This window comes from Centropristis striata, chromosome 10 (assembly GCF_030273125.1).
Source record: "Centropristis striata isolate RG_2023a ecotype Rhode Island chromosome 10, C.striata_1.0, whole genome shotgun sequence".
NCBI classification, from domain to species: domain Eukaryota; kingdom Metazoa; phylum Chordata; class Actinopteri; order Perciformes; family Serranidae; genus Centropristis; species Centropristis striata.
Genome location: NC_081526.1, coordinates 37,709,357 through 37,726,881, shown reverse-complemented (window position 1 = coordinate 37,726,881; position 17,525 = coordinate 37,709,357). Strand labels below are relative to the sequence as shown.

At 39.3% G+C, this 17,525-nt stretch overlaps 1 protein-coding gene across 1 annotated transcript in view; it reads left to right on the top strand.

The window, feature by feature from the left end:
* satb2 (SATB homeobox 2) overlaps nucleotides 1-15,712 on the top strand; it is a 63,931-nt gene extending 48,219 nt beyond the window's left edge. The window contains exons 12-13 of the mRNA XM_059342399.1: nucleotides 13,853-14,032; nucleotides 14,541-15,712. Coding sequence (XP_059198382.1) covers nucleotides 13,853-14,032; nucleotides 14,541-15,035 — 675 coding nt within the window. The 3' untranslated portion in view covers nucleotides 15,036-15,712. The remainder of the gene's footprint in view (nucleotides 1-13,852; nucleotides 14,033-14,540) is intronic.
* Nucleotides 15,713-17,525: the final 1,813 nt, after the last annotated feature.

Genomic DNA, 17,525 nt, shown 5'->3' with positions numbered 1-17,525 from the left:
ATATATATATATATATATATGCAAAATACCAACTTTTAAGGTGAAATTAAGCATTATTTGTGTCATTTTTTTAAGGCCGACATAAATATTCAATCAATATCACTTTTAAATGTTCCAGTTGGTATTTTGCATATATATATATATATATATATATATATATATACATAAAAAAGGCACTGAGCCTCCACTATATCCTTGCTCTGACCCTAGACTATAGATCCAGAAACTTAATTTCCTCATCTTTGATTGCCTACTTACAAAAAAACTAAGGGGAAATGGTCCAATGACTGAGCAAGATGGGCAATTTGGTGGCCATTTGATACAAATTAGAAGGTCAAAAACTCTAAATTTTGCTTGGGAACCATTTTTTTTTGGACTCAGCACCCTTGAGATATGTAAGGTAGGCCGGTTCCTGACTTGTACCCATAAATGCTCCTCACTTCTTATAGGAGGCCTTTATTCTGAAATCCGTCTAGACTATTATTTACATACACACTTTACAACTAGGAAAAGGATGAAACTGCATCTATCCCCTGAGACCTCACCCATCATTATTAATTCCTCGTTATATTCCGTTGGTATAAGTACATAGTGGCCTGTTTGATCTTGTTGTGTGTGTGTGTGTGTGTGTGTGTGTGTGCGTGCCCCAGTGGAACCAAGAGTAAACAGTGTTGCTGGGTGGTGTGGCACTGGAGGAAATGCCCCATTAGTTAGTGAGGAGGGAGGCAGAGGCTGAAGAAGATCAATGCAGGAAACACAGTGACGGCTTGTCCTCTTTCATTACTGTAACGTCCACACTCTAACAGTAATAAAGACGGACAGAGTCCAGTGTGTGTCTGTCACACTGTATAGATAAAACACACAAAAACCCCTCTTACCTCACACATTTTCTGTTTTGTTAGCTCACCGAACTCCAATTTTAGGGATCAAATTAAGTTGTTTAAATTAAAGTTTATATCCTGAGTTATATTTGATGTATGATCTTTATCAGAAGAGGAATTTTTAAGCAAACAAAAAGGAAGTCGACCTGGCAAACTGTATCTGCTGATGAATATGATGCGATAAAAAGCTCCAGAAAAGCAACTAAATTGACAATGAGGGGGCAATGTTTAGTAAATCTCATTGCTGCTTTGCCATTTTTGAGGAACTTCAGAAAAGAGATGCAACATGTTTATGTCGTAAACTAAGCTAACTGTCTGCAGGCTCCAGCTGCAGATTGATAACAACAACAACAACAGAAAGTGTGTGATTGTCCTACTGCTAACTGACTGCACTATAAAGAGGTCAAAGGTCAGCCACTCAGTTCACTGTCTGATCAAACACACTGTAGCTTGATCCTCCAGTTGAAAGCAAGTCCGTCTAACCACCAGCTCCCCCCAATGCAAAGCCATTATATCCCACATATAGCATATACCATATGCCATAAATCAAAAACAGGCTCAAACTTCCCATTTAGTATCTCAACACGAATCCTACGCTGTTGTTCTGCAGCTCCGCCCACCTCCGACTCCTCCTCCTCCGACTCCTCCTCCCCTCTCTTCTTCCCGTTCACAGCTATGATGGTGAGACTGGGAGGAAGCTTTGGTGGCACTATTAACACATTCCTCTGCTCCTCTCACACTCAGCAAAGACTAAAAATAAAGTTTAACGCCCCCACCCACCTCGGGAGATGGAGAAACACGGTGATTTATTAATGGGAAATGAGGTGTGTGTCTGTGTGTCTGTGTGTGTGTGTGCGTATGTGTGTGTGTGTGTGAGATGCTGTGTGTGTGTGTGTTAATATGTGTGTCTCTGTCTTCAGACCCCCCTACACCAAACCTCAGGCTCCAGCCAGCCTGCCACCACAGACCACACATGTGTCCCATCTGCCACACACACACACACACACACACACACACACACACAGCATCTCACACTGATAGTTGGTAATGTGAGTGCTTCTTTGTGTTGCGGACAATAAGGAGGAGCAGGAGCTAACAACTGCACCAACAAACAAGAAAAATATCCTTCCACAGGTGTGGGTCCATGATACCTTTTCTGCCTCTTAGAGCAGTAGTTCTCAACCTTTTTGAGTGGCGACCCCCAATTTAACATGCATGTTGTCCGTGACCCCCGCACACTGAACACAATCTCACACGCACAGTTCAGATCACCCAGAAAAGACACAAAATGACCCCAAAAAGACACAAAATTACCAAAAAAAGACACAAAATGACCAAAAAAAAAGACACAAAATGACAAAAAAAAGACACAAAATGACCAAAAAAAAGACACAAAATGTCCAAAAAAATAAACAACTCCAGCCTGCCACCACAGACCACACATGTGTCCCATCTGCCACACACATACACAGCATCTCACACTGATAGTTGGTAATGTGAGCGCTTCTTTGTGTTGCGGACAATAAGAGGGTCTCTGAAAAAAAAACTGCAAACACAGAAAACACATGAAATATGTATCTATGTACAGTGACTCCTCACAGCAGCGAGGTGTGTTTGGACTGGACTGCATGTACAGTAGCGTGAGTTGTTTCTGCATGTTGGGCGCTCTGGGAGATCCTGACTATGTGTCTATTAAGTCTGCAGGTGCTGCATGCATGCATGTATGTGTGTGTGTGTGTGTGTGTGTGTGTGTGTGTGCATGTCAGCAGCATCACATTTCTTCCTGAGTGACGCGGCCCTGCTGCTCGCTCCACAACTCTCATTCATACGGCCGTAGCAGTTAAGTGCGTCCCACAGCTAATTTGGCAGAGTCTGGCCTTATAAATAATTTCTTTATTGTTTTTGCTAAATTGATTTCTGCTGCACGTCTCGGGGTTGTTTATGTGTGTGTATGACCGCTCGCCGAGGCCGAGGCCCCAGGAGTGGTGGACTAGAACAAGACGGAACAACCCCTGCGCCCTTCCTCCTCCTCCTCCTCCTCCTCCTCCTCCTCCTCCTCCTTTTCCTCCTTCTCCTTTTCTCTCTTTGTTTCTCACATCAAGCCAGAGACGCTCCTATCAACACAGTAAAAAATATATATTTTGGTGTTTGATCACCACCTATGCTATCCCCAAGGAACGTTATGCACCATATTTCATGCAGCTGCATGATGCCTGTGCAAAAACTACTTGGTTAGCTTCAGGAAAAGATAATGATTTGCGTTAAAATACGCGTTTCTTATGTAAAGACTATGCTAGACTTATTAAAAAACAAAGTGTAGTGTTGTACAAAAAGTATCCCTTTCAACCATCAGTCCACCACAGACTGTATACAAAGATGGACAACATGACAGCCAAAACTTGTCGGTAACACTTTACAATAACCATCATTTATAAACAGTAAACAGATAGTTTATTAATGTTTAATCATCATTTATAAACTGTTTATAGACCATTTAGAATGGTAAATACATCATTTATTCATGTTTAACTAACTTAATCATGTATAAATGGCAAATAGATGTATATTTATTTATAAACATGTCTATTAATGTACGTTTATAGTTACTTTACCATTAACAAACAATTAAATTATAATTAATTGTTTATAAATAGTTTTAGTTGCACCCATTTTAATATTTTTAACTCCATATTAAGTATGTTAATGATTTTGAAACGATTCATACACCTTTAATAAATTGGTTGAAAACATTTAACGATTAAATATGTAAAGCACTTTGTAAATGGTTAATAATTGGTTTATAAACCATCTATAAACATTATTTAGTTGGTTATTGTAAAGTGTTACCAACTTGTCAATCTCCTCCTGGTGGCGGGCATGAAGCTACAAAAATAATGACAAAACACAAATATGGCGAGGCGAAATGCCAAGTTAACAAAGCTTGTACCAAAAACCAGTGAGCCAGAGAGGAGTTTGCATGTCCCTGTTTGTTAACGTTACATTCAGACAGAAACAAAAGTCACCTGAGTGACAGATTTTCCCCCGTACGGACTTTATCGCTCTTTATATGATCTGTGCATTCCAGTACTCATATTATCATACTGTTTAGTGAGGATGGGAATAATTAATCGATGATCGAACAATGGTCATCAAGAATTTGGTCGATCACGTTGAATTTTAATTAATTTTAATTCTATCTATGACTGCGTATCAGTACTCATTGAACTGAAACACGGCCGAGCGTTCAGTTCTGCAGCCGTACGCGAATAATCCAATGACCTGAGAATTAAATTGGATAAAGCTACAGTCTGCAAAACTAAAAGTTGCAATAATAATTTTAAAACACATACAAGTAATACAAGATTATTAATTTGAGCAGAACTAGCTTACTGTATCAAACCTTGCTAGCATGAATTAATAGCTTTAATTTTTAAATAAATTTCACCTAAATATACAAGATTACTGTGAAAACTAAACACGTCTCTTTTGGGGGTGTTAAAACATAAAACACTGAACTCCTTGACATTATATTTACAGTAGAGACAGGAAGTCCCTTTTCGTCCTTTCAAAATAAAAGCGTCTGTTATCAAAACAGGTATCGTACTGAATTGATCGTTAACGATAGATGATAAAGTTGGCAGATTTCTTCCAAATGCACATCCCTACTATTGAGTAAGCCAGAAAAAAAGATTTAGTACGTCTCAATGCATAGTACTTTATATCAAATGCGGTACACTGAAAAAAGAACAAACTTAATTGAATTGTTTCATTTGGTAACACCTAAATGAATTAAGTTCTTTCAAATTAATTTAATAAGTTGGATTAACACAATTGATTTTAAATTAATTTGAAAGAACTTAATTCATTTAGGTGTTACCAAATGAAACAATTCAATTAAGTTGGTTCAACTATTTTCTTTTTTCAGTGTAGGCAAGCCGGCAAGCTTTTTTGGCTTTTCTTACCATTCTGTGTTGTAGCGTATTTATGAGCCAGGGGGTCAAAGTTCAAGCCTGCATTATCAAGTTTTAGTCATTTGGTGTTGGACTTCCATAAAGAGACGAGAGGCAGATTAAAACAGTAGTAGTGTAAACTTTGTGCAGTAGAAGCTGAGATTTCTGACGTTAACTGAAGTCACTAACATGAGTCAAACTGCTGCATTTCCCATAATGCAACTCGATAGCGTCTCTTCATTAGACCCTCACTGCCGTAAATGTTCTGTTAAAAAGCCAAGAAAACCCTGATGATGTAATCAGGTATTACTTTCTCAGTAACAGAGTTTGGAAAGTCCCCACCAACAGCCTTCATACAACTCTACATGAGTAATGCTGAGAATACTTCTCCTGATGTGTAAAACCAGTGGAGCGTACCTTAAAAAGATCACATGACTCGACCTAAACTTAATGGAAACAAATTTTTTTTTTTTTTTAAATGTCAGAGTAGGTGAAAGCACAGGTATGAATACAACAATTGACTGTTCTCAACAGCTCCGCCCCCTTAGTTACTGTTGCTATGTCCATCAAGCTTCCAGGACTGTCAAAAGCAACTTTTTTCTCCCAGATTCACCACTTTAAATCTCATAAATCTGTGCATTTTTTTTCTCGTAGATTTGCCACTTTAATCTCGTAAACTTTTTTCTCAAAATATTATTTTCGTATGTGTTTTTTTTACACATTCTGGCTGTATGTAATATCCTCCAATATTCTCTAGGGTTGAAATTTAGAATTTGCAAGTATTTCAATAAGTGTCCTATTAAGGGTTAAAGTGGTGAATCTGGGAGAAAAAAGTTGCTTTTTTCCTACTTTTTTCTCGTAAATCTGCGACGTTTAGAAAAATATATAACGTAACAAAACTTTGAAGGTCATTATGTTATTTATAATGTGATCCTAATGGACCCAAGCCAAACTACAGAGCCTAACCTCACTTTGGCAACTCAAAAATGTCATTAATCATAAAAAAAAAAAAAGCAATTTGAAAATTATTTAATAAACTATTTTTTTATTGTGTCACAAATCTTAGAAAGAAAAAGTAGGTCTCCACATATAGAACATATTTAGGTATTGTCATGTTTCCAGCCTCTCCTGTCCTCTCCTCTCTGGTCTGTGTAAACAGATTTTCAGTGAATATCTGTCACATGACATTAGTGACATTGCTGCACTAATGGCTCTCTGTTTGCTTTTTTCTTATAAAATATCATTTAAGCTTCTTTGGTTACTTGTTATGATGGAAGCTTTCATAATACAAGACCCATTCAAGGACTGTTGGAATGTTAAAACTCTTATGATAATGCCTGTTTTTACAGTTTCTTTCTATGATAAACTGTAAATTTTTTGTGATTTATTTTAAGAAAACATACTTTTTTAAACCCGCTGTTGGGTTTTGGAGTTCAGAGGGTTAATTATCTGCTTCTGTTTCTTGCAAAAACGTCAGAATTTATTTTACATTTGGGGAAGGATTGTCGAAGCTGCAACGGTTTGTTTGTATTTTTCATGTATTTACTTTGAGAGGAAGTATTTGTCTGTCTGCCTCCACCTCCCTGTCAGTCCCCAGTGCGTCCCGGTGGCCTCGCTCTCAGTTGGTGGTGGGTGGAGTTTGGGCTTTTTTGGCGAACCACAATTAAGTTAATTGTTTAATTGCAGATAAATGGAATGAATACCACACACAGTTTGAATGTGCGTGCGTGGAAATACACACACACACACACACACATACACACACACACTGCTGCACTCCCAGCTCGCCTCAATAACATTATGTGTTTATAGTTTTTCATCAAAGAAACATTATTTTACAAAAAAGGAAATGTGCAGTGACTCATCTACTCCCTTCGCTTGGATCCAGCACACACACACACACACACACACACACACACACAGACACAGACAGACACACACACACACAGCCACACAGACAGACACACACACACACACACACACACACACACAAATTGACCACAAAATGATCAAAAAAAGACACAAAACGACCAGAAAAAAGACACAAAATGACCAAAAAAAGACACAAATTGACAAAAAAGAAACAAAATGACAAAAAAAGCACACACACACACACACACACACACACACACACACACACACAGACACACACAGACAGACAGACAGATAGACAGACAGACAGAAGTGAGGGGAAGAAACAGACAGAAGAATACAAAATAAGAAAAACATACTGATTAACAGGAAAGGTGAAGTCATGCACAAAACTAACTGAAAAGAGTTTTTTTTTCTCCTTCATTTCATATTTATCTCTGTGTTAATGGTGTCTCTGGTGGTCACACACTGCCCCCCCCACCCCCCCACCACAACACAGAGAGAGAGTTAGGGGCCCTGGAGGACCAGAGCTCATTAAGGAGAAGATGAATATTTCATGTTCTATAATTCTTTCATAGTTCTGCGCCGTAATTTGCCTTGATTTACGTTTAAAAGAAAACTTTTTTATTTTACTGCAATGCACTCACAGCACTGCCAGGAGAGAGAGAGAGAGAGAGAGAAAGAGAGAGAGAGGGGGGAAAGAGTGAGGCAGAGAGAGAAGGAGAAGAAGTTTTTCAGGAATATTGAATCATGCCATGAGAAGAGCTGGTCTGACTGCAGGGTTTGTGGTTTTGGGAGAGCAGGGCTGTATTGTGTTGCTCTTCCAAGGTGTAATGGTCAGAGATGGCAGTGTAGGAGCTGAAGAGGGAGAAAAATTAGCTGCAAACTTGTGTTGACATTAGCTAGTACAGTTAGCGTTAACTTTTGTTCATGCAAAAACTCCTCAGACTCATGATTATTTCTGAAAAAATGTATTTTTATGGAAATTAACCAAAAAAAATGAAGCCGCATACTTGTAATCTTAAGCACGACTCGACCACGTTAGTCACTTTAACCCTTTGATGCTCAACAACATGGGTCTAAAGTGACCCGATAGAGTTTTTATGTTCTATATCTTTGCAATAAATTATTTTCGTCATTCAGTGTTCCAGGTTTTCCTCAATTAGTTTGTTTTTGACCATCATACATCCTAATTTTATGTTTTCCTTTATTCATTTTTTTATAAAATCTCTTTTTGTGTCACTACCCTTCTAATGCACAACATGGGTCAAAGATGACCCATATCCATTTTTTAGCTACATAGCTTGCTAAGCTAACTACTTAGCTAACTTCTTGGCTCAGTATTTAGCTAAGTAGCTTGCTAAGCTAACTACTTAGCTAACTTCTTGGCTAAGTATTGAGCTAAGTAGCTTGCTAAGCTAAATACTTACCCAACTTCTTGGCTAAATAGTTAGCTTAGCAAGCTACTTAGCCAGGTAGTTAGCTATGTAATAATACAAACACTTGTTTTTCATAAAGTATGAGAGGCAAAATGGAAATAATGAACTGTTGTTATCAAAAAACAAGATATTTAAAGAATACTTGGAATATTCAATCATAAAACATGTTGATATCAAAAGATAGAGCACATAAACATACAGTCAGCATTAAATAACATGAAGGAAATGAATGCGGATAATTTTTGACCCATGTTGTGCATTAGAAGGGGGGTCAATATGTTGTGCATCAAAGGGTTAAACAGCAATAAAATAAATAATCAGTCATAGTCTGACCCAGTCTGTATTTAGCAGCAAAGTAAGTATAAATGGGGCTAAAAGTGAAATATAATCAAATACAATAACTACAGTAACACACTAAGTAAAAGTCTGTCAAAACAAGCACATCAGGAAAAAGTCAGCACTGTTTTCTTCAGTATATTCACATTTATCTGGCAGGGAAAACCTCTCAAGGCTGTGTTTCTTTCAAAATTTGTCAAAACAAAGGAGGACGATGCTCTACGTCAGTGGTTCTCAACCTTTTTGAGTCGCGACCCCCAATTTAACATGCATGTTGTCCGTGACCCCCGCTCACTGAACACAATCTCACACGCACAGTTCAGATCACCCAAAAAAGAAACAAAATGACCAAAAAAAGGAAACAAAATGACCAAAAAAGACACAAATTGACCACAAAATGACTTTAAAAGACACAAAATGACCAAAAAAGACACAAAATGACCAAAAAAAGAAACAAAATGACCAAAAAAGACACAAATTGACTACAAAATTATCAAAAAAAGACACAAAATGACCAAAAAAAGACACAAAATGACCAAAAAAAGACATTAAGTGACCAAAAAGACTAAAACACATTAACACACGCTGACTTCCAAAATGATTTGGCGATCCCCAGAAATCATCTCGCGACCCCAATTGGGGTCCCGACCCCAAGGTTGAGAATAGCTGCTCTACGTTATTGTAGCTCTTTAAGTAGGCGAAGCTTCTTTTCTTTAGTCATCACAGCATTTGACTTTGAAACAGGAGACCTTTGTCTGTATATTTCTGTTTCTTTATGAGAAGTCAATGTTGTCTTTTAACTATGACCACAACCTTTCCCCAACCTTCACCAAATGGTTGTTTAACCCAAACCAACATCTTTCTGAAGCTTCAACCAAGTAGTTTTTATCCCTAAACTGAACCAAACCTGAACCACAGAGGTGGCAGGTCACTAAACAGCCCTATGAATCATTTTGGAAAGAAACAGGATCAGAACATGGGTCATTCTTCAAAGCAATGACAAACTTTTTTTGTCATTTACTTTGGACGAGGGGGAGTAAGAGGTTGTGTTGGTTAAATTTCTCAGTAACCGTCTCTGGAGTGGAAGTCTAGCCTCAGTGACACATGCATGGCTTAGGCTTCCTGTTTTTAATCATATTTGCCAAAAGTAGCACATCAGTTTAATGATTTTCACCTGGATTTCATGCTCCCGCGCACCCAAAAAACAGCGCTGTAAGAAGACACTGATTACCTATAAGGCCTCTTGCAACATGAGGGCTCAGAAGTAAGAAAAAGCAGAAAGAATTAATAGCTAATTATGTACCAGAATCCAGATTTTTGCTCCATTATTATTGCACCAGTTTATTACAGATTCATGTGCCTGAGTCTAGCCTGAAATATTAATTTTCCAAAATCAGATTAAGGAATTAAGAATTAAGGGAAAATAAGTCTCACTTTAACTAATTCCTAGTTTGGAGATATCATAGATATTGTGTGTTACACTGTAAAAAAACATCTGTTGTTTTTACGGTAAAAAACCGGCAGCTGTGGTTGCCAGAACTTTACCGTAATAAATACGGGAGAACTTTTTTTAATATTACGGTAAAATGATATTAGGACTGTTGATTTCACATTTAAGATTGCCATTTTAGTCCATATTTTACTGTAAAAAATAAAAAGTTTTTCCATCAAAAGAAACACTGTTCTGCCATATAATTGACAAGAAAATACTTTTTAAATGCCGCACGAATGAAAGATTTTACCATTAAATATTACAATATATTACTGTTAGAGATATGGTGTTTAGTACATTTAACAGTGAGAAAAGGTATTTTTACAAAAAATAAATGCAAAAATGATGGCTTGTATATATATATTACAGTATATTTTTGTCACAAACACGATGCCAGTGTATTTTACAGTGGAGTAATGTTGTTGTTTTTTAAATGTAAAAAAAAATACTGTTTTGGGTGATTTATACATTTATGGTATTTCATTGTTACTAAAACTGAATTAACCCATTTATTATTTTACGGTCTTGTGTCTTGCATTTTGCTGTCATGGTTAGCAGTTTTTCACCGTAAAATCTGCAGACATTTCTTACAGTGTACAGACATTAAAGGTGGAGGAACAGGAGGTGTAAAGAGTGGGTAGTTACAATGGGAGGTGCAGCAGTGAGAGGGAGTGGAGGAGGAGGAGGTGGAGGACATGGGGAGGTGGGAGTGGGAGCTCCTGGCATCCACCAGTTCAGGGCTGATTTGGATGTGGAGTCATGTTGGCTTGGCAGAGGCCCACTTCATTAGTGTCCTGATGCATTAGAAGTGAGGGGAGAGGGAGCGAGGCAGGGGGAGGAGGAGTATAGAAGGAGTAAAAAAAAAAAAAAAAAGAAGGAGAAAACTAAAAGATATAAAGACAAACAGAACAAAGAGGAATGAAGAGAGAAACACAGACACAGATAAAGTCTGAAGTGTGTTCAGCTCTGCTCTCTGACATCATCATTAGTGCGTGAGGGAGACCAGACCCGCCATTGTTGCATGCATGTGTGTGTGTGTGTGTGTGTGTGTGTGGCAATTGATCCAAAGAGTCCCTGCTGTCAGCCCAGATAAGCAGAGAAATGATGAAGGTGGGTGGGTGGAGGTGGGGAGAGCGTAGGTTTCCATGATTTACCCTCAATTTACTTATTAAGTGTCTCAGTGAGTGTGTATGGGGGCTGTTTGTGGCTGTGTGGTCCTCATTAGGGCCGGGGTACATGGCTCACAGTCTTTGTTGTTGGTTTTCCAGCATTCTTACAGTCTTTTCTTAATATTTAAAACCATTACTTCGCGTGAAAGAAGTAGAAGATTGGGGGAGGGAGAGAAAAAAAATGACAAAAAAAGGAAAAAAGCTACTGAATTCCTGTAAATTGGTCATCCACCCCCTGAAAATAAAGCCCCCACGAAATGAAATTGGAGCAATTTCATGGTCTGGCCTGCCCTCAATATTATTTGAGTAATACCCTGTTATTATTGAAGAGAAGGGAGAGAAAAGCGAATGACTATTATCTTTATGTGGGTCCTTTAATTTTAATGCACCACAGATTTATAGCTGGGCATTCCAGTGGGAGGCCCCTCCCTGCTCTTAAAGCGAGCGGGCGGGACACGACCACAACGCTCTCACAACAGCCACTACCTTCTGACAAACAACCAGAGTCCCTGTTTCCTACCAGCTCTTCATCCTGTCCTGCTTCAGGCAGCCAGAGGACCCCCCCCCCCCCCTTACCCGCCACAATAAAACACACATTTCTATTGTCACTGTTCCTGTTTCTTTACATCATCTATCCCTTCTTATAAATGTTGCTGAAAACCTGCAAACCTTCAACACCTTGTTGCCAAAATTGTCATCATCTGTTTTATTGAAAAATCTGAGCATTGTACCTTTTAATTACCCTGAGCTAAGTGTCTCAGTCCACTGGCAACCATTTAAAAGAAACCCATTGATATGATTGCCAGGAAAAACAATGTTAAAGGGAATTTCCATTTAGTATGGGATTATTTCGTTCGATACACTAAGGACTAATTTTTTTTTATTATTATTATTTTTATTATTATTTAATTATTTAATTATTTAATTTAATTTATTTTATTTATTTATTTATTTATTTTTTTTTATTTTATTTTCTCTGTCTGTTTTTGGTGTCTGTCTTGGCTGTTTGTAAGTGTTTGTATTATATGTTGAAAAATTAAAAATTAAATAAATACTTTAATAAAAAAAAAAATAATAAAAAAAATAAAAGAAACCCATTATTTATTTTACAGGTGATGATGTGTAAAATTCACCTAAAAATAACTGGAAGTCATTCATAGCTATTGTGATCCAGTAAAGAGCAAGAAAAATGAAACAGCACCTTCCTAAACCTTGAGATCTAGCAGAAATGGCAAATAACTAGACACCAACTATCAAAGCCCTTCCGAATGTCCCACCCCCATACTTGACCTCAACCAAAAAAAAAAGAAAGTAATGGACATAATTTAAAAATCTCTGGATTATTATCATTTGTATTAATAACAAAATATCAACACTTTTGTTTTTTAAATATCACATTATCGCAACAAACCTGGTGCATTTACATCATAACTTGCTTTGTCTTCATCTGTATGCACACTAACTTTTTACACTAAATTGACACTTGCACGGATGTTAATTTGATACATAAATGGCTTCATCATTCAGCAACTTTTTCTTTGTATTTTTAATCAAACTAAAAAACCACAGCGGTGTTTAGTGACCAATCTAATCCAACATCTTTACATTTCTTTGCCCTCTCTCCCTCAGAGGTGTTGAGAGCATTGGTTAAATAGTTAAATAGTGACGAGCTGGCAGAAATGTGTAAATAAGAGACTTCCTGGCTGACAGGTGGTTGTGGTCCTACTGGAGCTAATCTTACATAAATAAGGTCAAAGGTGTGAAGCCGGCCTGCAGCTGGTTAATAGACTGTGACGCTCTGCGTGCTGAGAAACGCCGCTAGCTACTGTGTGCTGCAGGGCGGACAGGTCGCTGGTGTTGTTATAAGAGGTGTTGCACTTACTTACTTACTTACGTACTTATTTATGGAAGTAATTCTAGTATGGAAGCAAAACTGCCTGAAATCTCAGATTTGACCAGCTCATGCACTGCAAAAAAGTGCATGAACTTGTATTTTTTTGGCCTAAAACAGTGATTTAAGTTGGTAAAACTTGGAAATATAAATTACTGACTTTTAGGGCAATAATGTAACAACAAAGGAAGCCAGTTGTCTGCTCAAAAACAAGTTGGTGAGTTGTTGTTACTTATATCTTTAAGTTGGGGTTCACAACAAGGGACAATAGTTCTGATAACTCTTATTTCTTTGTTGTGAAATGCGGGAAAGCGGTGAAATTCTGTCATTAGCGAAAGCTAGCGGCTAACTGATGCTAGTGGCTAACTGATGCTAGCTGCTAACTGATGCTAGCGGTTAACTGATGCTAGCGGCTAACTGATGCTAGCGGCTAACTGATGCTTGCGGCTAACTGATGCTAGCGGCGCTGCTTGTTACAGCTACAAGAGTAGCCATTAGCGTATCAATGCTAACTCAAAATTGTGGTCACAACATTAGCTGACATTTCATAGCTGCGTTACAATCGTGCCAGAGAAATTCAGAGTTGAGCAAACTCAAAAACAAAACTTAAAATATTTAGTTTAATTGTCCAACTTAAAATTTAACCGAAGTTTGTTGCCTTGAAATTTTGAGGTCACCCAACTTTTTTTTTTTTTTGCAGTGTGTCTCGTCTAATCATCATGTTTGTCTGCATCACATGACTGTAAATGACTTCCTGCTGCAGTCTGGATCAGGGGTCACTGTGCCCCATTAATCAAACAGCTCTTCTGTCTTTCCCGTCAGGCGCTGCACCGGCCGCCCCCGGCCCCGATGAAGGAGCACCGCCTGTCTCCGATGCGCGAGGAGCAGATCTCGGCCCCGGTGAACAACGAGGGCTCACAGACTGGAGGAGCAGCAGGAGGAGGTCCACCTGGAGCTGTCGGCGGCCCCGGGAGCAACAAAAAGCCACGATCACGCACTAAGGTACACTGTAAAAAAAGTTTGTAGAAATTACAGTAAAACACTGTCAAATTGCATTAGAAACAGGTCGTAAAATTAAACATTGTACATCACCGTAGTAGATAGTTTTAATTACTGTAAATCAAAGAATAGCATAAAACTTTAAATTCTACTGTCATAAACTGTAAAAACACACAGTTTTGCTGTAAAAATATAAAATTTTCATGTCAAATTAATGGAGAAATACCATGATGAAACAATTATCCAAAAAGTAATGGGATTATTCAGTATAAATTACAGCTTTTGCTGATACTTACATTTTCATACGCTCACTGTATTTTTTACAGTGATGTTCTGGCAACCACAGCTGCCGGAATTTTACCGTAAATTAAACAGATTTTTTTTTACAGTGTACCGTTAGTCAGTCTGCTGAGGGCCTTCACATGTTCAGACCACTGGGCACTAAAGAATCGTTCTCTTAACATCCCTTATCAGGACCCGTACATTCACCTTCTCTCTCTATCTGCTCTAGATTTCTCTGGAGGCCTTGGGGATCCTGCAGAGCTTCATCCAGGATGTGGGCCTGTACCCAGACCAGGAGGCCATCCACACCCTGTCTGCTCAGCTGGACCTGCCCAAACACACCATCATCAAGTTCTTCCAGAACCAGCGCTACCACGTAAAGCACCACGGGCGCCTCAAGGACCTGGGCGAGGGCGCCGCCGCCAGCGGGGGCGTGGACGTCAGCGAGTACAGAGACGAGGAGCTGCTTTCAGGCTCGGAGGACCCGGAGTCCAGCGAGGACGGAGCTGAGGAGATCTACCAGTCCACAGAGGGGAACGGGGGCAGCACGGTGGGGCTGAACCAGCTGCCGGCCTCCTCCGGCTCCATCTCCAGCCAGTCGTCCTCAGGGACCAGCTCTGCTCCCGACGAAGGGAAGGAGAAGGGGCTGGGCCGGCCCGGGGGCCCGCTGGGACCCGGGAGCTCCTCGTCCAGTCCCAGAGAGCAGGCGGACTACCAAAGGTAGAGACTGACACACAGAGAGGAGAGGACAGAGAGAGAAAGAGTCGGGGAGAGAGAAAGAGAAGGAAAAGTACGATAATCAAGTGATGCAAGATGGCTGAAATCCTGAAAACACCACTCAGACGACTGGACACGCTCTTTATATCTCAGACTAGCAGATCTGTGAACACCTGGAGTGTGGAGTGAAATACCTCAGCAGGTTTGCAGAGAGCTGTGATGCAGCAGCGGTTGTGCAACTGTGAAAGAAAGCTTTGCCATTTAAATAATTCACTCGCAAATTAACAGGTAATCTATTGCTGCTCATGCCTCCTTACAAACACAAGATAATCTCCACGGGTCGACGAGGGAACTGATCAGCCTCGAGAAATCAGCAGAAAAAACATTCCAGAGGAAGCAGGAAGTCATCTCCATCGTTCCTCCTCTCTAAAGCCTGAGCACAGACTCCACTGAGTGACATTTATAAACTGTAAAAACAATCCTAGAAACCCTCAGGACACACACTGATGTTGCTAATGCTGTCGCCTGCCTGAGAACGAGGACGGACGGCTGATCGCCGTTCCTCCAGGAGCTTCATTTCATGTGGCAAAAAGTAGGAAAATGACCACGACAACCTGCTCTCGCCTCATCGTCACAATCCAGATTCACTAGCAGTCCTATCTACCACTTACTGTTCACAAAGCAACATGGTCTCACAGGAATCCGTGAAATAGCCACGGATGTCGCTTAACTCAAAATCCGTGGAATAGCCACGGAATCGCTCAAATTTCAGTGAAACTGACACGGATTTCGCTACAATGTAAGTTAATGACAGTCATATCCCGTGGCTATTCCATGGATATTTGTTCCTATTGGTTTGTTCCAAGTCACGTGACTTTCAAGGTCCCGGCGGTCAGAACAAAAAACATGGCGGACAGTTCTCTAATTTTTAGTGAAAAAAATTATATTTTGACTTTCTTTCTGCATAAAAATGGATTTTGATCACATTTCTAGCGAGAAATATATGTTTTATTTTCTAAATATTCACTCAGTGAATGTACATAATCACTTTGTGGTGAAGATCTCGCCAGAAAAATATGACTGTCATTAACTTGCATTGTAGCGAAATCTGTGTCAGTTTCACGGAAATTTGAGTGATTCCGTGGCTATTCCACGGATTTTGAGTTAAGCGAAATCCGTGGCAAATTTCCGTGAAATGTGTATGTGATTGTTTAGAAAATAAAACATATATTTCTCGCTAGAAATGTGATCAAAATCCATTTTTATGCAGAAAGAAAGTCAAAATATTGATTTTTTCACAAAAAATGAGAGAACTGTCCACCATGTTTTTTGTTCTGACCGCCGGGACCTTGAAAGTCACGTGACTTGGAACAAACCAATAGGAACAAATATCCATGGAATAGCCACGGGATATGACTGTCATTAACTTGCATTGTAACGAAATCCGTGTCAGTTTCACGGAAATTTGAGTGATTCCGTGTCTGCTTGCAGGAAAGTAACAGTAATCTAGTTACTGTTTTTGCAATTGTAATCCCTTACTTTACTCGTTACTTGAAAAAAGGGTAAAGCTTTATATTAAGGTCCTTGTAATAACCATTAATTAACAAGTAATAAGGCCCTTGTAAGTCCTTACAAGATGCTTATTAACATTACTGTGTTATCACTTCACGGAAATTTGAGCGATTCCGTGGCTATTCCACGGATTTTGAGTTAAGTGAATCCGTGGCTATTTCACGGATTTCTGTGAGACCAGGTTCTCACAAAGACACTGTGGTGCTCCCCTCCCTCCCTCCCTGACTTCCTCCTGCTGTCTCCTCCTCCTCCTCCTCCTCTCAAGGCTCACAAAGCAGTGTGATGTTTTAAAAATGACAGTGGACAGTTTGGCAGGAGGACAGTGGAAGGATGTGGCGTTGGAGGGACACTCGAGGGCTCTGATCCCTTCCTGGCACCACCCGCGTACGTGTGGCGAGAAAAATGTCAAGAAAAGGAAGGACAGGGCAGATTCAGCAACCAAACAATCAGTCACTTTATGTGCGGTAGTCCTCCCCTTCTCCTCTTCCTCTCCTCTCTCCTTCTCCCCCCTTTCCCTCTCTCTAATTGGTGCCCACAGTCTTGTGTTTCACCACACCTACCCGCACTTAAACTTCACCAACCCTATTTATTGCTATCTTTATCCATGATTATTATTATCATTATTGTTATTATTGTTGTTATTATGGTTAGAGTTGCTGTCATTGCGTGCTATTTTTAGTTTTTTTATTTCCATGGTTTTAAATATTGGTTTTCAAAAACTGGGCGGTGGTTTGGGAAACAAGAGACGCTCTGCCCTGGAAGAAGAAGAAGAAGAAGAAGAAGAAAAGGAAGAAGAAGAAGAAAAGGAGCGGAGAGTGGAAATATAATAATAAAAAAAGAAGCAGTTACTGAGTGTTATTGGGTATAAAAAAAAAAACTGTCATGTCGTATTAAGCCATTTTTTTATAGTTGCAAAAATAGGAAA